Source organism: Ochlerotatus camptorhynchus, unplaced genomic scaffold (assembly GCF_037179485.1).
Source record: "Ochlerotatus camptorhynchus isolate MF236.1 unplaced genomic scaffold, CSIRO-AGI_Acam_v1.1 ptg000109l, whole genome shotgun sequence".
In the NCBI taxonomy this organism is placed as follows: domain Eukaryota; kingdom Metazoa; phylum Arthropoda; class Insecta; order Diptera; family Culicidae; genus Ochlerotatus; species Ochlerotatus camptorhynchus.
Window position 1 is genome coordinate 253,879 of NW_027040599.1, and position 27,079 is coordinate 280,957.

The 27,079-nt window shown below is 41.0% G+C and overlaps 1 protein-coding gene across 1 annotated transcript in view; it reads right to left on the minus strand.

Moving 5' to 3' along the window:
* dlp (dally-like) overlaps positions 1–15,469 on the minus strand; it is a 108,550-nt gene extending 93,081 nt beyond the window's left edge. Inside the window, exon 1 of the mRNA XM_065219716.1 lies at positions 13,954–15,469. Coding sequence (XP_065075788.1) covers positions 13,954–14,215 — 262 coding nt within the window. The 5' untranslated portion in view covers positions 14,216–15,469. The remainder of the gene's footprint in view (positions 1–13,953) is intronic.
* Positions 15,470–27,079: the final 11,610 nt, after the last annotated feature.

Sequence of the window (27,079 nt, forward strand, 5' to 3'; positions counted from 1 at the left end):
ACCAACTATCGACTGGTCGCATTGAAACAGACAAGGATGGAAAGTCCTCTCTCGGTGTAGAATAAGCACGGTAAGGTGCATAAAAGAGAGAATATAAAACCTGGAATGTAGAACATATAGGAGGAAGCCAACGAAAACAAAAAGAAGCATGCAAGCCTGGGAGTTTATATATCACATTTTAGCATTTCACCATTTAACCTTCTTCCTGACTTTTCAGATTTTATTTTTTCATCGTAGGTTGTATTGGAAGAGCTTTTTTACTCAACTACTGAGACTAAAACAGAGGCCGACTGTAGAGATACATGTGTTTTCAAGCTGCAATAGTTGCCGCAGTAGCAGGTAGAAATATGACGAGGTACTCGGAATGATTAAAATGATGGTCCTTTTACGGATGTATAAAATACATAAAGTAGATGCCGCGCTATTCGCTTCAATTCATAGTTGGTTCATCAATTCCCAATCTGGTGCTAATGAAAAAACTACATGTTTTTTTCCTTCTAGCTGCTGGTATGAAATTCTTCCATTAAACAATTAAATCAATATTTTTTAATCTTATTGACTGAAGTCACGTAATTAATTTTATTTGTAAATATTTATACTGAGAAGTGAAGCACACATGATCGGAAAGACACGTGTGTTGAGAAAATTTGCAAAACAAAAATTCTACGGCAACCAGTAGGACGTGAACCCACAAATCGCATTCATTACACGAATGCAGACTTTATCGTACTAATATTACATTACAATTTCTATTCGACAAAATTTACAGCAAAACGTATATTTAGACTTTTTTTACTGATGACATTAGCTCACCTTAGCTTCTTTATTATTAATAAAAATAGGGGAAATTGGCTCTAATGTTGGTGTGTGAATCGAAAGATTGGCCATCGATTGACATCTCTTGTTCTTCAGTATTGCTTAGAACAATACGTCATCGGGACAATTTTTTTATTATTATTTTTGGTTGCTAGTGTAAAATTGAAAAAAAATGCTTTCCTTCGAAATTTACCAGTAAGCCTAATATTAGGGACACTGAGGCTGACAATAGAGACATTAATCCTACATCAAATAGCTGATCGCAGTATTTGTTTGTGATTATTTACTTCCGCTAAGAGATACATCTATCGTTTCAACGTCCATACGCGTTTCGTTGCCGGGTGTAGGGTAATGGGTTTTGGTTAGACCTACTTTGTAATTTAAGAAATCCTCTACTCTGGAGTTCACTAAACTCATCTAAACTTTTCTTAAATTCACAGAGAACTTCTAAGAGGTCCAGAGAGCTAATGAAAATAAGACGCTGTGAATCATGTATAACATCTGAGAGCATCGACGAACTACAGCGTCGAAGTTCTTAAAAGTGCTTAAGAGACGATCTGCAAACTTCAGAGGAGGTATCCAACAAACACCGGACGAGTACATTACATACATCTTAATTGGTGTTCAGGGAACTGAATGCAGGGGTTTGGAGGTTTCAAATTCTGAAATACGTTCTGACATTTGGGAACTACATAAACGTTCTGCAAATTTCAGCGACCTTCGGAAGTATCCAACACTTGGGCCTTCAAAAATGGGAGCCTTCTTAATGATTTCTTCATTAAGAGAAAAAAATGTTCGATCGTTCCCAAGAAGTAATTGAAGTTCCTCATAACCAGCTTCCATCCTAATAAGAGAGTGTACGATAGGGGTATGCATTTCATATAAAGTAAAGGCGGAATTACACGAAACTTCTGCGGCAACCTGTGCTCATCTCAAAAAATCTAATAAAAGTTGTTCTTCATACAAGAGTTTGCATTGTATAGGGTAGAGCGCTACTGCGTCGTAATCGCCCATTTCCGTTCTATCGATCAGAAAAGATCAATAATATCAATGATTTTACCGCGCACAAATCAATAATAGGTTTGTTCCGATGCGTTAGTTCATTAGCTACAACATAAATCCTGTATGAATATTTACGCTCATTGTTCTCAAAACAAAAGAAGCGCTCCTAGCGAATCCCCTTTTTCTACGTTTATCCGTAGGACGAAGAAAATCTAATGGCGTTTCAATGCGTTTGGACGGAATTGAAACTCGTAGGACGGATTTAGAATCAAGAAGCAGTAGTAGATTCTAAACAATATCTCAACAATTTGTGACTCTTTATCAAATCCACCGGTACGTATGGAAAGGTGAATAAATTTAGAAGTCATCTCTGAAAGAAATATTCCATTTTTTGTTCAAACCCATTCAAAAAAGATAGGTAAAACGCGGGTTGTGCTTAGTAAGACGGAAATTGGATCAAAAACCCTATCGCATTAAAACGGAAGTAACAAAAACTCGAATTGAAGCGCTGAATTGTATAGATCGCAATTATGGATTAAAATGCGTTCTCGCCTGTGTCTAACTTTCTCAAAATGGAATATCTATTGTAAGGGAAGATGTAGGCAAATTCCATATTGAGGAGTATTTGAAGTGACTTGAATAATTTTCTTTTGATTACGTTATACATGATGACCAGAAAATAGCAATTTGAAATTTTCCGGATTTTCTGGAGTTTTGTAAATTTTACTTGTTGTGAAATAGGGTTAACTACCCTATTTCCGGCCTATTAAGCACAACTCGCACTTAGTCTTTCTTAATCTAGCGCAGTTTAGCACCAAACGGAATGTTATTATTACTGATGGCTTCCAAATTTATTTACCTTTCCGTACGTAGCTTAAGATTTGATAAAGACAAACCAATCGTTGAGATATTGTCAAAAGTCTAACACTGCTTCTTGACGCCAAACTCGGCCTACGGATTCTAAACTCGGCCTAACGCATTGAAACGCAATTGAATTCACTTCGGCCTATCGGATCAAGATGAAAATTGATTCGGTCGGAGCGCTTCTTTTGTTTTTGGGAATTATGGGTACTAACCTTCATATCACGCGTTCTCATTGACTTCGTTCGGTAGCTTATTAACTAAAGTATCGTACCAAACGCATAATTGATTTGTTAACTCTGAAGTCATGGATTTATTTGAAGTTTTCTGCTCGATAGGCCCAAAATGGGCGATTAGGCCGAAGTAGTTCTCTACCCTATACATTTAAACTAATGTATGCTAATGATGTCATTTGGTTAAATAGATCATTTACTACAACAACAGTATTTTTCGTAGATTTTGAATTTGATTCTGCTTTCGAAATCTTAAAAATTTGTTTATATATAGGTAAGTTAACCTTGTTAATTTGCTATTTTCCTTGGTTCTGAAATAAGCTAAACAAAAATAATATTGCATTCTTGAAATTCTCTGCAGAACAATCCACAAAATTTGAAGTTTTAATGTTTCTTCCAGGAATTCCCTGAAGGTTAATTTCAAAATCAATTTAAGATTTACTTGCATTCTCCTTAGAATCTCATGCAATTAACTTCAGAACGAAATTTCTTCTCTGAATGCCCTTGGACCCTGAATTTCTTTCCCATGGTATTTCCTCAGAATTCTCAAAACAAAAATCCATCTAAAAAATCACACCAGAATTTCTTTACAACTATCCGCTAAGTTTGGAGACCTTTAGAATTTCCGGGATTTTCATTGAATTCTCATCAGAATTCTCTTAACAAAAATATCAGAACTTATCTTAAATACTTATTAAAATTTGGACTAACAATTATAGTAAAAAGTGTAAAAAGTGACTTTTTAGTGACTGAGTTAAAAAAAAAGTGACTGAGTTAAAACAATGACTGAGCTAAAAAAAAGTGACCTAGTCACTAAAAAGTGATCTGCTACCAGCCCTGAAGTATGAGTTCCCTTCACCTTCTTAAGTTAATGTTGGATTAACTTTCCCTCCCTCCCCTGCGATTGTAAGTATGTGGCCAGGTGTATAATCCGATGCTTGTTTTGTAGATTATATTTTTGTGTGGGGAAAATCTAAAGTTTTTTTTTCTGCATCAACACACGATATTTTCTGCAAAATACAATTGTATGATTGTGCAATACAGATTTGAACAATCACATATGCTATGCTATGCTAATTACCACTTATTCAGAAATAAAGAAAGCAACTACGAATAATCAATCAACACATTTAAATCAAGCTTACCAAATTTCCAACAGTTATTCCGTAACATGGATCTGCTTGTGATTACTTGAATTACCGCGCACCATTGCAAGAGCTATACCGCGTTGTATATGGTATATTTGATGCTTAATCCATATACATTGATGTTTTGAAAAATGACTTTTGAGCCATACGAAATTCGTATTTCGTATTTCGAAATTATCCAACCACCAGAAAAATAGGTATAAGCAAATGCAATAAACTTTAACAGCACATTTCAAAAATAAATCGACGAATCAAGTGTAAATTTACAAACTTAAAGTTTCTGCTGTGTAAGGCAATGATTCCATGGAACGTTACATGACTGATTACACATGGACTTATGCTGCTTCTAGATAAAATTGAACCGATTTTCATCCATTAATCAAGTCAACTTTAAATCATTCAGATGTACGCCGTAAATCAAGTGCTTATTCGTGTTGCTTCTATTTGGTCTACGAAGATAAGCCTAAAGCAATGGGTGTTATCGAAATCAAATAAAATTATCGATTTTTCGCTTCCGGATCAGTAAAATAACTCGATGAAAAAAGTGTAGGTACTGTCTTCCTGTCTTCTTGTACATGTTCCAGGAATCGCAGACTGTAGTCTGGATTCTTACTTTTCACAACTTCGTATCTAAACAAACGGTCGTCGTTGACGTCGTCGTCGTCGTTGTTGATGTTGTTGGGGCGAACCCGTGCTCTGCTCTGCTGAACGATTCCAATTTAGAGCGCACATGTGCTTCAAACGGTACACAAAATATGTCGATTCGGATATTTATATATAGAAATCCAATAATAAATATATTGGAAAGGAGATGATTAAAGTATGAGCAACGGGCGGATAGACGACTGTGACGGAACCTGACCAAAACTGTGTATTTAAAAAAAAGCTTCGTTCGAGTGGAAATATCGATGCAACGAGCATCGGATGTGCATAAGCCAAAAAAGAAGAAGAAAAGAAAATGTGCAATTTAAATTCACAATCAACTACTGGTAAATTATTTAATACAGTGTGGAAATATTAGCTTTGCAGAATCAATGTAGCACTATTTTTTTGATTTTGCTTTATTCCATTTTGAAACAGGAAATGTAAGTCAATTGAGCGCCCTACTCGGTAATAGGCAGTTATACTACAGAAACCATTGCACTACTTCTATCTAGTTTCATGAGTCGGATAATACGGAACGGCTGGCAAGACGGAGGATGTGTTGAGAAATGCTTTTCTACCGGATATGAGCGTATTTTCTCTGTGGCTCTCATCTGTCACATAAATATTTGCTTTCATCCTTTCATGTCATTCAAGCAGCATCGCAGTGAATGAGTATGCGGTGTGGTGTACATGAAGCCCCCGATGTTGCTATGTTTACTATTGCTGTGTGAGGGGCGCTTCTTCCCTGCATTAACCACCCTCGAAGACAGTATTCTGATGTAGACTAGGGAGAGTGGTTTGCATAAATAGTACCATTATGTAGGCGACATAGAGCCACCGTTTTGAAGCCATTTTCAATTCGGAAGCATTTCGAAATATCACTGAGCACATTTATTCATTGCTGTAACTTTGATGTCTCCGGGTAAAAGTTATTGTTTCATTATTTCAATACTTCTTCTGTAGTCTTCTTTTTTACCAATGTTGTCTGGGTAAATATTTCCTCAAACAAGTAACAGATTGCAGCGGAAAAAACCAACATTCAAGGTTCTGGTATCTGTGTATAGATAATGTAACACGCATTTGACAAGACCATAATTATTTGTTTGATTTCGTGTTTGGTAATTAATTTGACCGAAATGAAACGGTTCTGCAATATGGTTAATTATCGACTTTTCGGTAATCTATATAGGATAGATGTACCAGTAATGGATATACGTTCCTATTTTGGTGTATTTCATTTATGGCCTATAGGAATTCCATAGGCCATAATTGGAACACACCATAATAGGACAATGTTACAATGTTACCGAAACCCCAATCACTTTACTGCATTCAGTGGAAAGACTATACTATTGTAAAACTCACAAAGAGAAGTTTATTAATCAAACTTTCACTGATACCAAAGTAAGCATTAGTCCAGAGCAGAGGTTCCCAAACTTTTTGAATGCGCGACCCACCAAAACGATATATGTACTTTTCGCACTCCCAGGGGGATTTTAAACTTTGTTTTATTAATTGTGGTTTAAAGACAAATGAATGTATGAAATGAATGCAAATGATTTTCCATGCCTGATAACAGATGATGGTTTAAGATACTTTTCAATCATAATTTCCTTTTTTTTCAAATTACGATACCAGAAATCCAGCAGTCCACAAATCCTTTGATTTGGCATGAACGCAAAAGTAGTGAAAAGTTCTATTTCCTTAAAAAAAAAATCACAAGCTCTTCACGTAATTCAACAACTTTTGTAAAAACTTTATCTATCGATAGCCATCGATCTTTAGTGTGGAACAGCAGTTAAGTGAAATTACTACCGATGTCTTCACAAAGCTTTTCGAATAACCGAGAATTGAGGGATTTGATTTTAACAAAGATCACAATTTTTACCCTGGTAGTCAACACGTTTTTTAAATCAACGCAACGAGTTTTGGCCACCATGTCTCCCGGTGGAAGGTGCAGTGAGTCCAGTGAGTCTGGACACAGAGTCTGGATGTAGTTTCAAAATTCTCGTCACAACTAAAATGTTTCGCCCACACTTTGATAGAGAAAGACATTTAAACGTCAAAACGGTCTGTTCTTGTACCTACAAGGTTATTTAAAAGAGGTTTTCAACTATGCGTTCATGAAATGAATTCTTCTTTGGTAAAAGAAGATTAACGGAAAGGTTGTCAAATTTGAGAAAAATTTCTAAAAATAGAGGGGAAAATACGTAACGTGATATTTTTTCGCGACCCACAGTTTGGGTATCTATGATCCAGAGTATTAAATCTTGAAGGCTGATTTCAGCACTAATTCAGATTTTTGAAGTCTTCATTCACCACTGTTTCGTCATTAACCTTTCAGTACTCACGCCAACTTTTGTAATACGAGCACTCGCGCATTGTACAAAATACAACAGTATGTTATTTTCACCATGAGGGTACTTAATGAAACCTGATATTTTCCAAAATATTCTTCAAATATTGGTCTATTGGACAAATTTCATGCAACATATTAAGTTTCACGTTGAGCGAGTTCCAAAGTACAGTAGATTTTTTACAGCGGTGCGAATACTTAAAGGTTAGATGATAGCTTTATGTGCCAACCAATGCATGAAGTTGTATATTGTGTCACAAGCACAATGATACTCTATACCCAAGGAAGTTGAGAAACTTTTCAAACCGGGATATTTTCTAGACCAGACGGGGAATCCGGCTTGATAATACCGTGCCTTGACTGACTAATTTATATAAGGCCCTGAGGTCAAATTACGTGTTGTTTACATTACAATTAGTGTTTCCTACCTGGACCATCCCAGGACATTCACCATTTTTTTGCGAGAAGTTGAAATAAATCAAAAATAAATTTATGGAGGAAATTGCATGACACTTCCGGTAGAAATCGGAAAAAAATAATTAACGTTGAAGGGAACTTTCACGGTAAAAATCTTCCGAAAAAATATAACAATTTCAGCGAAAGTCAGAAAATTTGAGGAAGTCGGAAGAAATTTCCGGAGTTGAATGACTTTCAAGGGATGTCGGAAATAAACTTCCGATGGAGGTCTGAAGAAACTTCTGAGAACAGTCGGAAAAAAGCCAGAAAGACTAGTGGAAGAATCTTGCGAAGGAAATGTAAAGAAACTTCAAGTGGAAGTTAGCCAGAAGAGACTCTAGTGAAAATTCCAGTATTCGTTGGAAAAACCGTTTGTGGGGACAGTCTGAAGAAACTACTACGAGAATGAAAGCCAGACGACAGATACTCCCGATGGGAGAAACTTCGGGGATAAAGCGGAATAATCTCCCGCAGAAAACTCCGGGGATGTTAATAGAAACCGCATAAAAATAGGAGAAACTTCTGGGCGATGTCAGAAGAATCCGACCCCACTGACCAGCTGAAACGCTGGTTTGAGCACTTCGAACAACTTCTTCAAGTTTCGACGGCCAACCAGCCATCAACATCTCGGCATGATCCGCCTAGGGTGCAGTGCATCACTCGCGTCAATTCCGAGGCCCCATCACTGCAGGAGATTGAAGCAGCTATCCGAAGCATGAAATCCAACAAGGCTCCAGGGGTCGATCGCATATCAGCGGAGATGCTCAAAGCTGACCCCATGCTATCCACACAAATATTGCATCAACTATTGTAATATCTGGGACACTGCGACTTTTCCGGCCGACTGGCTGCAGGGCATCTTAGTGAAGGTCCCAAAGAAGGGGGATCTGACTGTGTGCGACAATTGGCGAGGCATCATGTTACTGTGTATTGTCCTCAAAGTTCTGTGCAAAGTTATCCTGAATCGGATACAAGAGAAGATCGACGCGACTCTCCGACGGCAGCAGGCAGGATTCCGTGCCGGAAGATCTTGTGTGGACCATATTGTCACGCTCCGCATCATCCTGGAGCAGGTCAATGAATTCCAAGAGTCCCTTTATTTGGTATTCATTGACTACGAAAAAGCTTTCGACCGTCTCAATCACGAGAATCTGTGGGGCGCCCTGAGACGCAAGGGAGTCCCGGATAAAATCATCAACCTCATCGAAGCGCAGTATGAGGCTTTCACGTGCAGAGTTCTGCATAACGGAGCCTAGTCCGACCCTATCCGGGTAGTCGCTGGTGTGAGACAAGGATGTATACTATCACCACTACTGTTTCTCATCGTAATCGACGAGATCATGGTAGGTGCAATTGACCGTGTACCGAACCGTGGGCTGCTTTGGCAGCCTATCACCATGGAGCATCTCAACGACTTCGATTTGGCTGATGATGTTGCTCTACTAGCACAACGGCGCTCTGATATGCAGAGTAAGCTCAATGACCTAGCCGAACGCTCCTCTACGGCGGGTCTCATCATCAACGTCAACAAGACCAAATCGTTGGATATCAACACGGGCAACCCTTCCAACTTTACGGTAGCAGAGCAAGCAGTGGAGAAGGTCGAAAGTTTCCAATATCTTGGCAGCCAAATAGCGTCGGACGGCGGGACCAAGAGCGACATAGGTGCACGAATCAAGAAGGCTAGGGCTGCCTTTGCGAGTTTACGAAACGTATGGAGATCCAACCAGATAAGTCAACGCACCAAAATCCGAATTTTCAACTCGAACGTGAAATATGTGTTGTTATATGCAAGCGAGACGTGGTGTGTATCAGCGGAGAACACTCAAAACCTGCAGGTCTTCATCAACCGATGCCTGCGGTATATAATTCGTGCCTGGTGGCCTCACAACTGGATCTCGAATGCCGAGCTCCATCGTCGATGTCATCAGAAGCCGATAGCAACAGAAATTCGAGAGCGAAAGTGGAGGTGGGTCGGCCATACACTTCGACGGGGTGGAAACGAAGTCTGCAAGCAAGCGCTGGATTGGAATCCGACAGGACATCGCAGCAGAGGCAGACCCAGGGGCTCATGGCGGCGGAGCCTCAATAAGGAAATTAAGCAAGTCGATAGGAATCTGACCTGGGCCCATGTCAAGGCAAAAGCGAGCAGCCGCCCAGGATGGAAGTCTTTCACGTTGGCCCTTTGCACCGCTGGTGGTGCACAGGACCCTTAAGTAAGTAAGTCAGAAGAATATTCTGGGATAGATAGAGAAAAAAAATTCCAGGTGAAGTTAAAATTGTTTATGGATCCAGCAGGATTTAAAAAAAATATATTCTTTCTAATAAACCTACTTGGTAATTCCCGAGAAGATAAAAACAGCTGTTTACCGATTCCCAGGTAGCAGAGGGTTAAAAGATTACGTCTAGATGTGCACGACACAAGTATATGCGAAAAATGACAGTAGATTTTTCGTAGATTGATTTGTTAGCATGAAATCTTTTCAGCATCTAGGATTGAAATGTATATGTGCAACACCACTGGAAAAAGGTCGGGAAATGTAAACACTAATTACAATGTCAAATGGCTTTATGATATTATGTCATACGATATTATGCTAAAGCTTTCATCAACCTATGGTACCTGTTCTCTTCGAAAACACCGTCGACGTTCAAAGCCTAAAATTTCAAGCGCGAACGAATTTATACAATTTATAACAATCATTTTTTCACAGATTAAGCGGCGCCGGTGGTGTAGTGGTAAGTGTGATTACCTCTCACCCCAACAGGCCTGGGTTCAATCCCAGTCGGCGCCGCCGGGATGTTCTTGGGCATAACATCTCTGATCACGCCTTCCTTCGGAAGGGAATTAAAGCCGTTGGTCCCCGGTTCATGAGTTGATGGGTCGTTAGGTGAGTCCAGGTGTGTGATCAGCACGGAAAATAAGATCGACGGTAAACAAATCAAAGATTTTTTTTTTCACAGCGCTTCATCCTCTAAAATAAATTGAATTTTCTGTATTATATCCAGTTTTATGCACTAAAGAAGCATATGACTAGTAAGAGCGATATAGAAAATTACGATAAATATTAGTTTTTCTGAAACATTTACAGCATTTCTACTTGCCCCAGATTGGTCCCTATGGGGTAAATTTAAATGAGTACAGAAGGACAAGTTGAAATGGTGAACGTCTCATTCTTTTTTTTATCCCCATAGGATTGCAATGATCGGGGTTGATGAGAAAAAATTTCCAGTTACTACGATGCCGGACGGATTAGTCTATAGTGACCAATTAACCACAGGATTAACGATATTGATTAATCATAATCTTCTTGAAAATCTTTATGTCTCGGTAATCGCTGGTCTGTCTTTGTCTATGTCTTCTTCTCATTCGTACGTCAGTTTTAATGTCTGGATGTTTTCTTGTCTAATGTCATGATGTGTTTGTGTATCAGGGTATGTGTGTGGGTGTGGGTGTGTTTGTGTGTTTGCACCAAATGATTATATTTCTTCCTCATCTCCTAGTTTTAACTGCGTTCAAGAATAATTGACAAAAAAGATTAAAAAAAAATAAAAAAATAAACAAACAAACGAAAAACGTTGTAAAAGTTCATACCATAACATATCTAACTTCCTATCCACATTTGTTGACTAATACTTAAATGTAATTTTTAATTTTATGACGATAAGTTGCTCAAAACAGCAGCCTGTAATTCCGCACCAGAATCTGCCTCCAATTTAATGTCTTACGATATTTTCGAAGGCGAACGCTCCGCAACCTATTATTGCTAGTGATTCTGTCCAATTGTTAGGTATCCAAATTATAGTCATTCGTAAATTTATTATTGAATATATGGATGAATTATCTATTATTGAATAACTATCATTTACGATAATTACATGAAATAAATAAACTACAAAACTACTAAAATCTCAAAAAGATATTCTCACAAATGTATTTCACGCAACCAGGAATCTGAAAACCATTAGACGCTATAATGACACCTTGCACATGCTAGACACAAGAAGAGGCCAAAAGGCAAGCGTCGGACGCACAAAACCCGTCAAATCCACTCGCAGCCACAATCAACGATTCTACGCATCGCGAGCGCTCACGAATCATAAAACCACCGACTGCGACACTCTGAAAGTGCCGGCGCCGGTGGTGTAGTGGTAAGCGTGACTGCTTTTCTCACCCCAATGGGTCTGGGTTCAATCCCAGCCGAGGTCGGTGAGATTTTTCTGAGGCATAAAAATCTCTGGTCACGTCTTCCTTCGGAAGGGAAGTAAAGCCGTTGGTCCCGGCCCATGTGTGTTGAATGGGTGCGATATCCTACGCAGGTGTGGAAAGCTGCCTTCCTGCACTCGATTGCCGTCAATGGATGGCAACCGATGTCCGTCGGTGATTGGCACTAGATTGCGGAACAGAGACCGACGTTAAATAAAGGAAAGACACTCTGAAACCGTGTTTTAGAGATGAACTAGCCTAAGGCTAAAAATCTCTTTAATAAAGCCTTAAAAAAAAACTCCGAAAGCGAAATTGACAGGCTCTATGCGTCAAACACCGGCCCTCCAATAATCTCCTCCCGCATCCAACAAACACAAATCCCCATTACAACATCTAACGAATTCAAAACTCCGAAAATCACTCATCTATAGCAAGTGAGTGGAAGTAACCCTGCATGCAACCTTACCTTAGCATACCTTTCAAAGGTATAATTGATTATTTTACACAAAAACGAGCAAGTAATATTAAATCTTTTGTATCGTATGCTAATGCCAATTGACTGTAACAAAAATAATATGCTAAAATAAAAAAAAATAAAAAATAAAATTATATGCAAAATTTACTAGAAGATCATTACTTTATTGGTGAGAAGTTTCTAATAATCCCTCCCAGTTCCTCTGTATACATAACAAGTCTGATACTATAATCAGAATTGCTCAGTCTGCATGAAGCAGCTGATTTCATCAAGGAAGTTCTATTAACAACCAAGAATTAATCGTTTGAGGCATACGGAAGCATTATGAAGGTGATATGTGTCACTACGGGAAATCATCATCGTTGCAAAATAAAGAGATTAAACATAACCCTTTGCTTCAGTACCGTCAACCTCCATGTCCATGGGAAGGGAAATGGCGAACGTCTCATTCTTAATACAAAAAAAAGAAAAAAGAAAAAAAATACAGCTGGGAAATAACGGTGGGTGACCGAATAAAATCTACAACATGAAAAACAATAGCACCTACTGTTTTAACAATAGAAAAAGGGGTTTGAGTTATATATAATCATGGAAAATCAATGTTTTAAACTCAACAAACATTTTTTTTTTAATTAAAGTCACTTTAACGCTCTTGGGTCATTCGTGACTTGTCCGGGGGTGAGATTTGAACTCGTGACTTTGGCGTGAGAGGTTTGGATGCTAACCAGTACGCCGGGGTCACCCCCCTCAACAAACATTTTAACTTATTAAAAACTGAATAAGCCTGTTTATAGCTGCAGATGCTGTTCTGTAGCTAAAATTGATTGTTGAGAAGCTCCCATGAATTTTAATACTTTTCTATTGTTGAAAATTATGATAACACAGAAATGTATTGTAAACCTACAGACAGTATGTGGTAAACCTATTGTGGAAACGCAATGATCATTTGACCAATTCAATATATTTTATAACAGGGTTAGTTGTCATGTATTGCATTTTATAATTATTTCATTGTCGTTTCATGGTTATTTTGTGGATAAACTTCACTACCCTTCGCGCTCTTTGGAGAATACTTATATTCCCGCCAGGGTTTACGTTCATTCATGTTTTAGGAGGAGATTGATGAAAACTTCCAATTTGATCAAAACTTTATGTGTTTCAACTTACCATACTGTAGGGGTAAGATGAAATAATACATACACACCGTAATCGGGTTCTTTAGGGGTATTGAGGTGAATGCATAATCGTAAACTGTATTAAAAATGGAACCTCAATCAAAAATGTTATCAATTTTGTTGCACTGATTTATTTTAAATAAGTGTGATTACATTAGCAAAAATCGCCATCAAAACGAAGCTCTTTCAGATGATGAAAATAACCGATATATGTATTTTGCCAAATTAAAGAACCCAATTGCATCTTTACAGAAATGTAAGTTTCTGCATTCTTAATTACAATTCAATATATTTTCATGATAGAGGACGCTTTCACAGCAAATTTTAAGCAACAATTTGGTTTATGTTATTTTATTTTATTTACAAAAACCCTCCAAGTTAACCTTTGAAACAAAAACCGTTTCAACTTTCCCCGGTGTTCCTTTATCTCATAGTACTACATCAATAATACTGTCGTGTCTTTTTTACTTGTAAAAACTTCATTCATTCAACAAACCCAATGAGCAATGAATAATACTAATACATATCATTGATTGACGGACGTTATCTCCACTGGAAATGATAAAAAATAACACTCACCTGTAACTGGGTCAGCTGGCATGTTGACTGTGTTGAAACCCCGCTGTTCGAAAATGGGATGCACGATAGAACATGTCCGTTTTATTACCGAACCTGTTCCTGTGCTCTCGGTCTGGAGGACATTTTCACTGCTGTTGCCACCAATGGTACCTCCCGTTGGCGATGGCACACTGCTCGTCATTGCCATTGATTGCCATTGGCCGGAAAGAATCAACAAGTGCAGACATAGAGCGAGAGCTTTGTTTCTGGTTACAAGTGCCATCTTTAAGTGGTTCCAATTTGCACAAATCTCAAGTTGATAACGAACAGTTGTCGACAAACCCAATAGTGTTGTACGCTCTCGATTGTAATTCACCACCGTTTCACAGGAGAAGTATCATTAAAAGCCGGTCATAATTATTGCGACACATACACAAACCGTTTTATGCAACAGTCGTACACGTACAAGACACTCTCTTCAGGATCAATTACAGCAGTATGTAGATACCTTCTTGATTCAATAATGTTCTCTATGACGGGAACATACACAAAATCACCACAGTACGAAGTTGAATGACATTCAGCTGCGACTCTACCACGGTTCGATTTTGAATTTTAACTTTTTCCTCTCGGTTCGATCGAACACTGCAAGGATTTGCAAATTGTTCTGCCGTTTATTTTTATGTTCGTCCCAATCGATATTCGTTTGGAAAAACACAATAAGCTAATTGTATATTTTTGTACCATTCAGAAGCGCGTCACACCAACGGAAAGTAGCCCGAATGTTTACAAATCTATCGCGAAAAACTCAGACATTTTTATCGCATACTTTTATCACTATTTTTTATGTATTCCGATGGCAAACTGGTGATCGTCTTCCTCTCTGAGTAGCGAAATTTTTGACCGAATCCGAATCTCGTGACGAAAAGGTGAACACACTCATACACCGGCACACTCGGCAAACCACGCACACAAACCAGACAGGTTGTGTTTCTCGTTTAGCAAAAATATTGGCAATCTTTTTTACCGAGTCTTGTCTTCTATGGCCAAAAAAAGGGTTTGCTAAAATTTAAATTTTGTTTTATTTTTCGTTCGCATTCAGCCGTGCACGCTTTGCCACTTTCTTTAGGGAAGAGCGATAAATGGCAATACAACACTAATACACACTTATCGAAGAACAACACCAATTTTTACTCAATGAACAATATTCAGTAGCACACCACCATAGGTTCTTGAATCAACCAAAATTTTGCAGACATCGCACAAAGTACTTCTTCATATTATCTTAGAAAGAAACAAGAAATGTTTTTCCATACGCTTCACCAAACATTGAGCACCATCAGAAACAAATTGAAACTTTTTAGGAAGCAGAGAAAATTACAGAACTAAAAAATGCGGAAAGTCTGCTCAAAATGCCGAAACACAACAAATCGAACAAATCCCCAGAACACCACTCTGCACAGAAGCTGAAAACGTACTAAACGAACGAACGAACAAAAACCGAAGACAGAGTCGATGTTGCATCTCGTACTCGACTCGAACCGATCACTGGTTTCTTTCGGGAGGATTTATGCTTATGCTGCTTGAATGCGAATGATGGAATGGAATGCCGTTATTAAGAAAAAGAGAACAAGAACACAGTAAAGAAACTCATTAATGAAATGATGAAAAGCATACGAGAGCGACAGAGATGGCTATCGGGTGATCTGTCATAGGCACCTACTGGAAAAAATATGGCATATAGAACTTTTTGACATTTAATAGGCTTTCACTAGTACACAGTAGAAATAAAGCCCTACAGTAAAAGTATGGACGCCTGTCAAAAGTTGTTCCAATCGAACCGTCAAAATACACCGCTTTGCTCTATAGTCGCTACACAGAAAAACAAAACTACCCACCTCTTGGGTTTTTTAAACTCAAATTTGAGTTATTTGACCTCAGCCCGTTTCATTTTCTCTCGCTATTGTTGTCAAAAATAGAACGAAATATTCGACTCAACCGTCTAGTTCCGTACGAGAAGCCAAAATTGAGTAATATGCGATATACCCAAATTTGAGTTAATTGAACTTAATTTTGGGTAGAAAAAATTGAAAATAACTAAGCGATGGGTAATTTTTTTTGCCGTGCTTAAATGCAAACGACTTTGAGCCGGTTTACCCAAATTTGGCTTATAGAGATTGCTGACGTTTATCGTACGTAAAGATGGTGTTTGTTTGCGTAGGCGAGCCTTGAATCACGAGAAAAGGGGTTCCGAAGATTCGTTCGCAACAGCTGATGTGCTCTTTTCTGTTGTTGGTCGAGATTTGCTCGATTGGTTCCGCTATTTGACAGTTTAATTGGTTCCCGAGATTCTATCCACCAGACTATGAATATAGCGACTATTGAGTTCTCCAGGCAGGATCTCATGAACACTACACTAATAACATAATTTACACACACTACACGCTTAATGCAGTTCACCCATAAATAGGTAGTTGATTCACCCATATTTGGGTTTTTGATACAATACCTACAATATGGGTGAATGATACTGATAAAAATCAGTAGAATTCACTCACATTATGAGTAAAGTAACTTTACCTAAATATGGGTAATTGCACTTTACTCATATTTGGATGAAAACATAAACACTGTCAAAACCGCGTCGCTTCCAGCATTGGTTGTGTATTTCTGCTGCTGCTATCATCCCATATGCGAAACTGTAACCCGGCTCAGAATCACACACATTGGTAAGTATTTTGGAAGATACTTTCCCTTTGTTTTCACAGCCGGAGAAACTGTCTCCATCCGACGAAGATATGGACGAAAAGGAGGAATAAGATGAGGATGAGGACATTGATCTGAGGATCCTTATCGGCCGGCAAAAGTCAGAGCGAAAAGGATGAAATTCTGAATGATGCCACTACCCTTGCCGACAGTATTCAACCGGAACGTAATACCCTCACGACGACTAGCGTTGTGGCGCAAATTCTATTCCTGCTAAAGCTGGATCTATTTAAGTACCAGTACATTGGCCTCGATTGATTGGTGACGAGAATTGCATTTGATTTTAATAAAAGTTGATTTTGTATTTTTATTAATTTGATAAATGTTCAAAAGCATAAATGAAAAAAAATCACCCAAATATGGGTTAAATTCACCCAAAATCAATTTTCCATACATAGGTAAACATTACCCACATTATCCGTAAATTGCATGTACCCAAATATGGGTATGTCGTCTTTACTCTTAAAATGGGTATGTGCACTTTTTCGCGATTATGGGTATTCTTCAACCATATTTGGGGGAACCGAACTAATATAGTAATATTCTCTTTTAATTTTCTAATAGCTGGTGTTCTAGCTGCTATCCAGTCGCGGCTCCAGGAATCCTCGATAATTTTGGTTACCCATTTTTTTAGATCTGGTCCTGGTACCTCTCGCGTATATTTGGCCATGTGCCGACCAGAGGCTGCTAGATGGTCCGCCTCTACATTCCCCCGAACACCACAGTGCCCTGGGATCCAAACGAATGTTGTGTTATTTGGTGCATGTTCCTGGATCGCCTGGATCCAGGGGTGTCTACTCGTTTCGGACTCAAGGGCAGCAACCACACTGGCGGAGTCGGTGAAGATGGCTATCGGTCGTTCATCGGAGGTGGTGGCAGCTATGAAAGCCGCGGCGGTTTCGGCGGAGAATATCGAACACTGGTCTGGCAGTCGATGACATTCGCTGAGATTGGGACCACAGATCCCGATCCCCACCTTCCCCTGAGCGACCGAGCCATCGGTGTATCTGATTGAGTATCCTTCGTATTTTCGTTTTTGAAGGTCTAGGACCGTTTGTGCCACTGCTAAAGGGTTGGAACCTGCTTTAAACATATTTTTGATTGTAGGGTCGGTTCGAATTTTTGGCAGGCTCCAACCCCTGGCTCCACACCAGTGGACCCTGGACACCCGTGGGAGTACTTGGTTGGATGATTCTCTGAGGAGTTGGTTAGCCTCAACGAGGAGGAAACCTTCCTTCCTGCTACCGGACGTGTTTTCACAGTGGCTGATGGCTCGATGGCAGATTGTTTTGGTTATGTACCTGTTGAAGGGGAGCACTCCGCCCTCGATACAGGCAGCTATTCCAGGAGTACCTGGGAGGAGGCCCGATGATAATCGTAAGGCTTGCTGGTAGACAGGTGCAAGTTTTTCCACCAGCAGAGGCATTGCGAGGTAGATTGCTTCAATCCCGTATGTTAGGCGTGAGTTTATGATAGCTTTTGCAACGTTCAGACGAGTCTGCCGGTTGGCATTTGGGTGGCGCCCAGCCAGAGTTTTCAGCAGGTTGATTCGCTGTTTACAACTGCTTTTAACCTCGTTGAAGTGCGGGCCGAATGTGAGGTGACGGTCGAAGCAGACTCCGAGGATTCGAATGGTTTTATGGAATGGGACCGGTTTCCCGTTGATGAGGATCTTGGTGCTCAAGACCTTGTGATTGGTCGAGCATACGTGTGTATAACCGCTTTTGCTTGCGGAGAGCTGAAATCCAGCTGACGAAGCCCAGGTTGATACGTAGGCGGTGGCTTGTATAAGTTTTCTTCGTAATGCTCTGACTGTTGCTCGGACCACCATGAGTACGATATCATCAGCATATCACGGAACCAAATATTCTTCATTTAAGTTAAAAATATATATGTTTATTAAATAAAAATATGAATAGTTCAAAGTAAATTAAAAACATGTTTTCAACAAAAATATGTATGTTTAAATTAAATTCAAAAGCATGTTTATTTCAACAATACATAATCTGGGTAATCAATTTTTAGCGTGTCCTTTTTTCCTTCTTGTTTACATTCGGCAAACTTAACCGAAAACGGCCTGCAAGCGGCGAAACCAAAGTAGAGGGTCCGGAAACCAACGCAAGCAAGTGCTCCAAGCTCGACAAAACCGGTGGAACATCACAATATTAACGTCAATCCGTCGTTTCTGATGCTGATCCCCATATCATCCTCACCCCCACCCGACGTCGAAAGAAAAACAGATCATCCCCGAACACTAAACTTAGAAAGAGGCCGGTATGAGGACCAGCGTCAGAAACGAAAAATGACGCTAATATCACAAAGTTTCACCGGTTTTACTGAACTGGATCTGATCGGACACCCACCCCGACGGCCCCCCGGATCCAAACATCCACAGACTTTCCATAATAGCAGAAATTTCTATTTATTTGCTATCAATTTTATTTTGATTTATTCAGCATTCAAATGCCAAATAATTTCAAAATATGTTTGTTTATTTTAAACATGAAAAGCATGTTTAAAATAAACATATTAATTTTTGATCGCATATAGTTTTCAAATAAATCAAAAATATTCACGTTTATTTTCAACACGAATATTTTTAAAATAAACGTAACATTATTTTTGTTTTAAACATTATTATCAATGAATTCAAACATAGAATACGTTTGAAATCAACCTAGTTTATGTTTGTGGCCAGAACAAACTGAGTTTACGTTTAAATTTACCTCAAATATTTTTGTTTCGACGGTAAATTTTTCTGCGTGATACAAATATAAGGACTCCTTTCGGCAACCGCGAGAAGACACCGTTCATCCTTATGAGAAATAGTGTAACCGCAATCACCGATCCCTGGGGTACCCCGGTTTCCTCGTTGAAGGTCTTGGAGTGGCAATTTCCAAGGGTAACTTGGAAGGTACGGTGTGACAGAAAGTTTCGTATAAATTTCAGAATATGGCCCTTAGGTCCCCATTTCTTGAGCTGTTCTAACACCCCCGGCATCCAAGCACGGTTGTATGCCTTAGATATATCCAGGGTGGCCAGTTCGACGTGGTGATTTTTGGCGAATGCATCCTGAAGTGCTTCACTTAGGGTCCCAAAGTAGGTGTTGGTCCCATGTCCCGGTCTGAAGGCATGTTGTCGGCGATCGAGTAACCTTCCAGTTTCCAGAAAATCCATGAGCCTTCGGTTCACCATCCTTTCCATCAGTTTAGATGCGCAACAGGTCAGCGAGATTGGTCGAAATTTATCGACTCCGTGTCCTGAGGTGTTCGGTTTTGGGATCGGAATGGTGAGGCTGTGCCTCCATTTTTCCGGAAAAGAGTCCTGCAGCCATTCTTGATTGAGCAGTTCCAGGAATTTTACCTGCTCGGCCATGGGAAGGTTTCGAATAAGAGGGTATCCAACTTCGTCAGGTCCAGCGGACCCTCCTCTGGCCTTCGATAAGGCAAGAGAGAACTCGCGCATACTAAATGGCTGGTTGATTGCTGAGTCGTCTTCTTCTGGTATATGCATGTTAACAATTGAGTCAATGGACGGGTTGTTGATCTGGTGGAAATTCTCATCATAACCTTCAATTGATGATAGGGCGGCAAATTGATTGCCTAATACGTCGACGATTTTATCTGGATCTCGTGTGGTTGTCCCTTCGTGTTCGATGATTATGCCCCGTGCCTTCCTCTTTCCGCTGAGGGCATTCACCTTACCCCACAGGTCGACGGTCGTTTGGCTAGGGTTTATTTCGTCGAGAAAGTCTTCCCAGCTGTTTTTTTTTGCTTCCCTGATGGCGTCTCTACATTCGTTTCTCTTTGCTCTGTAGTGCTTCAGAGCGGTCTCCTTATCTGGGTGGTCGGCAGGTAAGCGCTTGGCAGCCCGGAGGGCTTTCCTTCTGGCTTTTATAACGGCTTTGGTGGTGGGTGACCACCAATGGAGGGCTTTCCTGCCTGGTGTAGGGCTAGATCTAGGGATGACTCCGGTAGCTGCTTCGTATATTGTTTCGGTGAGCTCAGCGATGCTGGTGGGGCTCGTTCTCCGGCAGGTTTCCTTGATGGCTTCCTGATATTTAGCCCAGTCAGCCTGATGGTAGAGCCATCGTGGTCTCCGAGATATCTCGGGAGGTCTTTCGTTTAGCTGGATCCCTATTGGGTGGTGATCGCTGCCCATTGGGTCATCACTGGCGAACCAAAGGATTCTATTGACAATACTGGCGCTGGCGAAGGATATATCAACGGTCGATTCCCTCCGACCACTGGTGTAGGTGGTGGATCCATCGTTTAGAAGGACAAGGTTCCTGGATTCAGCAAGGTCCATTATCTCAATTCCTCTTCGGTTCGACTGGTGCCTACCCCATGCTTGGTGATGACCGTTGACATCTCCGAGTAGAAGGGTAGGTTCCTCGAGGGTCTCGAGGAAGCTTTCAAGGCGGTTTCGGAGGTCAGCTATCTTTTGGCTTGGCAGGTATACGGAGGCGATTGTTATAGCGATTGGGCAGCTGATTTTAACTGCGACGATCGGGAGGTCTACCGGTGTTGAGATTTTGGAGAAGGGGAGTGAGGTCCTGATTCCTATGGCAACTGAGTGGAAGATGTTATCACCTTTTTGCAGTATCCAGCGGTACTGTCCTGATAAGGATCGATTCATGCTTATTATGCTGGCATTGTGAACCTCCTGGACCGCCAGGATTGTTGGAGAATGGTCTCTGACTAGCGTCTCAAGGTCACTGATGTTATTAAAGAAACCGTTCATATTCCACTGGATGGCGAGCAAATGTGCGGGAGTTGGGAGCCTAGAGGGTCCGATGGGCAAACCGTTCTGTTTTGGGTGTTGATGGTTAGTTCTGGGAGATATCTTGGTTTTGTATTGAAGGGCGGACCCCCGCAGAGCTCCACCGGAGGAAGCTGTCGGTAGGGACCCCGCCGCCGGCAGAGATGCTGGAGCTGCTGGGAAATGGGACGGGCCCAATGATGGGCCAGGAGATGATGGAGTGAGATGGCCTAGACTGGCCCTCCACTGGTCATACCTTCTCGCGTCCGTTAGTGCATCCGGAGGGATGCGTTTTTTGTAAGCAAGCCGGAGGGATCTTCTCAAGGGAAGGATGTCAGTGTGGCGTTGTCCTGCGGAGTTTGCCAACGAGCACTTGGGGGAATCCGCCAGTTCCGGTTGACCCATAGCTTCCGTACCGGTGGGGCCCCGATTACCCGAGGCCTTATCCGTTACGAGCGTCCTAGCAGCGGGTTTTAAATTTGATGAGCTTTGTTTCCATTGATCCGGCGGGGGAGTGTGATGGCATCGCTTGACCCCTGGAGCAGGTTCTTGTATCCCTCGGTGTCCTGGTGGGGGAGTGCGATGTCATCGCTTGACCCAAATTTTCTTGGATGAATATTCTTGCCTCCCTCTGTGTCCGTAAGGGGGAAGATGAAGTTATCATGCGACCCTTCAAAGATGCTGGCGAACCCCGACAGAGTTCCACTGACAGAAGTAGCTAAGGTTGACCTCGCTGCCGACAGCGATGTCTGTACTGCCAGATTAGATTGGAGAAGAAGCCTATTTTTATCCGATCGGAGGGGTATGAGGTAATCGTTCGATCCTGTCTTGATTCCCGCGCTGTCCACAAGTTTAATATAGTAGCCTTCGCTCCCCCGTTATCCATAGGGGAATAGGAGTTTCCTCCCTTGTCCGTCCCTCTTCCAGCCACAGCGGAGGGTAGAGGGGTGTCCACCAGTTCTGGTGAGGCAGAGACGTCCACACCGGTGGTGCCTCGCCTGCTCCGCTGTTCCACTGGGTAAGTGAGACGAGCCATGTTATGGGATCGGTCTGTGGAGGTTGCCAATAAGCGCCGGGAGGTGTCCACCGGTTCCGGTTGGCCGAAAACTTCCGCACCGGTGGGGCCCCGGCTGCCCAAGGCCTTATCCAAGTCGCTGGTTTGTAGTTCAGGTTTGTTACGTGGTGTTCTGGTGTGTCGGTGTGGAGGTTGTCCGATGTCCTCGTAATCTGTGGAATTTATTACGCTCTTATTGGCTGGTGATGGGGCCATGAGTGCGTTGAGTGAAAGTAATTTTCGTAGTTGGAATATCTGAGTAACGAGGACGGGACTTATATACCCATTGGGGAGTCCGGGAATACCACTTCCTCCTCGCCGGATGAGATAAGAAAGTCTGTGTCCATATTTTCTTCAAGGGTTGGGTTGGAATCTTTTGCTGAGAGTCGTGTTTCTTCTGGCGTCATGTCATCGTCGGAGTCACAGAATCTAGCCGGGGAACCTTCCTTGCACCGTTTGGCATCTTTTTCACATCTAGGCTGCTGGGAGACCTTTTTCTTAGTGCCGGTGTACGGCACCGGGGGAAGAGGTTCCTCCAGTAGTTCCTGGTTTTGGTGGGGTATCGTCGGTTGCTGGGTGGTCTTTTTTGTTTTACGAGTTTGTCGTGGTGGGAGAGAAATTTCGTCTGTAGCCGTGTCTTTCATCTTGCGAAGCGATGCGAGCTCCTTGTCCTTTGTGTTTGAGGAGTGTTGCAAGACTTTCACCTTAGCCACGAGATCCTCGATAGTGCCGTACTTTCTTGTGAGCTCCATTCGATTATCTTTTTGTTGTCCTTTTTCCAAAATTTTGATGCGCTCGTCCTTCTGAAGAAGTTCCTTGCGGAGTTGTTTTACTTGTACAGCGGTATCGTTCTGCTTTTTCAGGGCTTCGAGCAGTTGGGAGATATGTTGATTCTTCTTCTGAACTTCTTTGCGAAGCTCGGCGATGTCCTTCCGGAATTCGTGGGCTTCGCTGCCGAGATCTGACGTTGGATGACCATATTTGATCGTGTTCTCCAGTTCCGCGATCTTCTTGTCCTTTTCCTGACTATTTCGGACCAGCATGTTGACCTTCTCTGATAAGTCTTCAATTACCTTATCCTTGCTCGCAGTTGTTACCGCGGCGAAGGAGCTCCTGTCGGTTTGTGCGTCGAATAGCCGTTTCGCTGCCGGGTAGGATATTCCGTGATCCACGCGGATGTGTTGGATAGCATCTTCATAAGCGTAGATCGGGCATTTCCTGCTGGAGATGCCATGGTCGTTTGTTTTGCATCTGGGACAGAACATTTCAAAAGAGCAGCGCTGACCTTGGACGATCTCGTGCTGCTTAGAGCAGTGTCCGCAGGTGGGGTTGGTCTCTTGGCAACGGGCCTTGGTGTGTCCGAAGCGATAGCACTGGTAGCATAGCATTGGTGATGGGTAATAAGGTCTTGTTCTGCATCGCTGGTATCCCACATCGATGTGTGTTGGTCGCACGGTACTCTCTATGGTCAAGATGACCGTTGATGTTTTCTGCTCGATGCCTCCGATTTTGCGTGAGAGAATCTCACGCAAGTATGTGACCTTTTGATTGGAAAGATACTTTAGTATATCCTCGTCGGACATTTTCTCCACACCTTGGATGTTGATCACGCACCGAACGGAGTTGAGTCCGGTGTGTTTAGTGATTTTTATCTTCGTCCCATCTAGCAGTTCAGTCATTTCCAGGAGTTTGTCCACCTGCTTTTGATTCCGCACTTTTAGGGCATATGTCAGACCACGTGCCTCTGGAAAAGCACCGTCGATCATGCCACTGATATGGCTTTCAATAGATGTCCGTAAGAGGAATGGGTTCTCCGGTGCTTTACCGGAATCCAATGCCAGTTTCAAAACGATCAGTTCACCATGGTTGCCGTCTCTGTCCATGAAACCCGGTAGGGTTGCGCCGGTGTAAGATCCATCAATAACATTATATGGACCCCCTCCCTTGTCGGGGGGGGGGGGGAGCGGAGGAAAATTCCCGTCCAGCATCACCGCTGGGGAAAAAGGTACTATCCCCCTTGAGCCACCACTGAATTCGGTGAAGGTGCTGACTTTTGACAACGATGGCTCCCGTACTATTGCGTCGCTATGCGCTTGCCTCTTAATTACCACACGTAATTACCACTGACTGAAATGGGAAAAAGGGAATCTTCCACGATGGGGCGACACCCTGTTCGCCCCCGAAACTGTTCCGACTCACTAAAGATGAAAACTCACAAGATTTCACTCGCGGCGACGCGATAAAAACTGCAATGATTTGTAAACACGTTCGACCGTGGTGACGTCCGTTTGACGTTCGCCCAAAATTAAGTTCAATTGACTCAAATTTGAGAATATCTCATATACTCACTAGTAGCAACACTAGTAGCTTATTGAACGATAGTCATGAGAAAGTCGAATCTCTCGTTCCGTTTTTGACAACAACAAAAAGTGAGAGTGGGATGCAAAACTCAAAATAACCCAAAATTAAGTAAAAAGAACTTAAATTTAGGGTAATTTTTTCTCTGTGTAGGGCTTTAAGTAGAAATACTCAGAGGGAGAGATGGGCGGAGAGGATGTTTTGAGCCAAATGAACTGTCATAATCTGAGCCAACCGAACTACACGAAACGAAAATCAATTATTTAATTCATGTGTTTCACTTATACAATTTTGCCAAAGCATCAGCCTTATACATTCCATAAGACAAACCACATATGTCCTATTAGAATGCATAAAAGGTATGCGTGACCGCTTATACATTTCATTTGACACATGATCTTTATTAACTTTTTGCAAGGCGTCTGCTTATTAGTTGACTTATACAATTTATGAATAATCAGCAATGGAAATTTGCCAAAAGGTATAAGGAGATTTCTATCCGTGTAGAAATACTCAGAGGGAGAGATAGGCGGAGAAAACAAAATACAATTCGGCAGCAGGGATTTGTTCCTAAATTATCTTGCAACCCTTGCTAGAAGCTAGCATTTCAAATGACTTTTATTTTTGATTCGATTTACGTACAAAATATTAATTGATTGCATAGCAATATTTTGCACATTTCTTGGTGCCATTTATTAACCAACGAAGATCAATTAATCAATAGAGTTAGAATATTGTTTTTGGTTCCAAAAACTAGTTGAATTTGAGAAGCACACAAAACATAAAGGTGATTGAATTTCTGTTCGATTGCAATACTCTCAAATTTATTGAAGTAAGAATAAGAAATCCTCGGAAAAATTCTAATTGGAATGTTCGATTGGCTCAGATTTTGACAATACATTTGGCTCAAAACATTCTCTCCGCCCATCTCTCCCTCTGAGTATTTCTAAATCGAACATTCCAATTAGAATTTTTATTATTCTTATTTGAATAAATTTGAGAGTATTGCAATCGAACAGAAATTCAATCACCTTTATGTTATGTGTGCTTCTCAAATTCAACTAGTTTTTGGAATCAAAAACAATATTCTAACTCTATTGATTAATTGATCTTCGCCGGTTAACGAATGGCACCAAGAAATGTGCAAAATATTGCGATGCATCCCTAAATCGTCCACATAATTTTCATTTAAGTTTTTGCTGAATTCCTGTGAAGAATCCGATCTGGAGCTGCTGGTCGGATACAATCCAAGAACGCCCGTATGTGAAAGGGTTACTTACACAATTACCATAATACCCCGTTCACATTACAGCCTATATCACGTAATATAGGCTGTCTTGCAATGAGCACTCATACATAGGATTTCAAGTGAAAACTAGATGTATGAGTGCTCATTGCAAGATAGCGTATATCACGTGATATACGCTGTAATGTGAACGGGGTATAACATTACAATAGTCTTTCTGAAGGTCAATCTATCGTGCGAGTATGAGGTAGATCTATATCAAAGGGATTGATTCTTCCTAGATCGTTAATTAGAGATATCTGTTCCATATTTCAGCACCTTGGCAATGATTGCTCCAGTGATTGTCAAACGGAAACTGGAGTACGAAAATAGTTTTGCAGGCTCGGTTGAGAACATACACGATTCATATTTTATCTTAAATTATTACAATAAAAATATTACTGCATTATTGCTGTTTACTTTTATTCATTATCACGATATAAAACGCAATCAAAAACGCATCCTGACAAATAAACGGACTACATCCTAAAAAATTCAGCAACTTTATACTATTCAATGAATAATACCCCGTTCATATTACAGCCTATATCACGTAATATAGGCTGTCTTGCAATGAGCACTCATACATAGGATTTCCAGTGAAAACTAGATGTATGAGTGCTCATTGCAAGATAGCGTATATCACGTGATATACGCTGTAATGTGAACGGGGTATAAAGCATTTTTATCTACCCGCATAAACAATAACCATTAGAGGAGCCTAACCACCAATTCGGGATATCATCTCAACTTTATGTGGTATGGTCGTACCATCTATGACGTTGTTAGTGTATGGTACCCGTTTATTAGGGTAAGCTTGCATTCTCTCTCTTTCACTCTCTTTATACCAAGCTATGCGTCGGTCAGGAGAGTTGCGATTTAGCGTAGCTTTTATACTATTTAGATTTCAATATTTTTTGAGT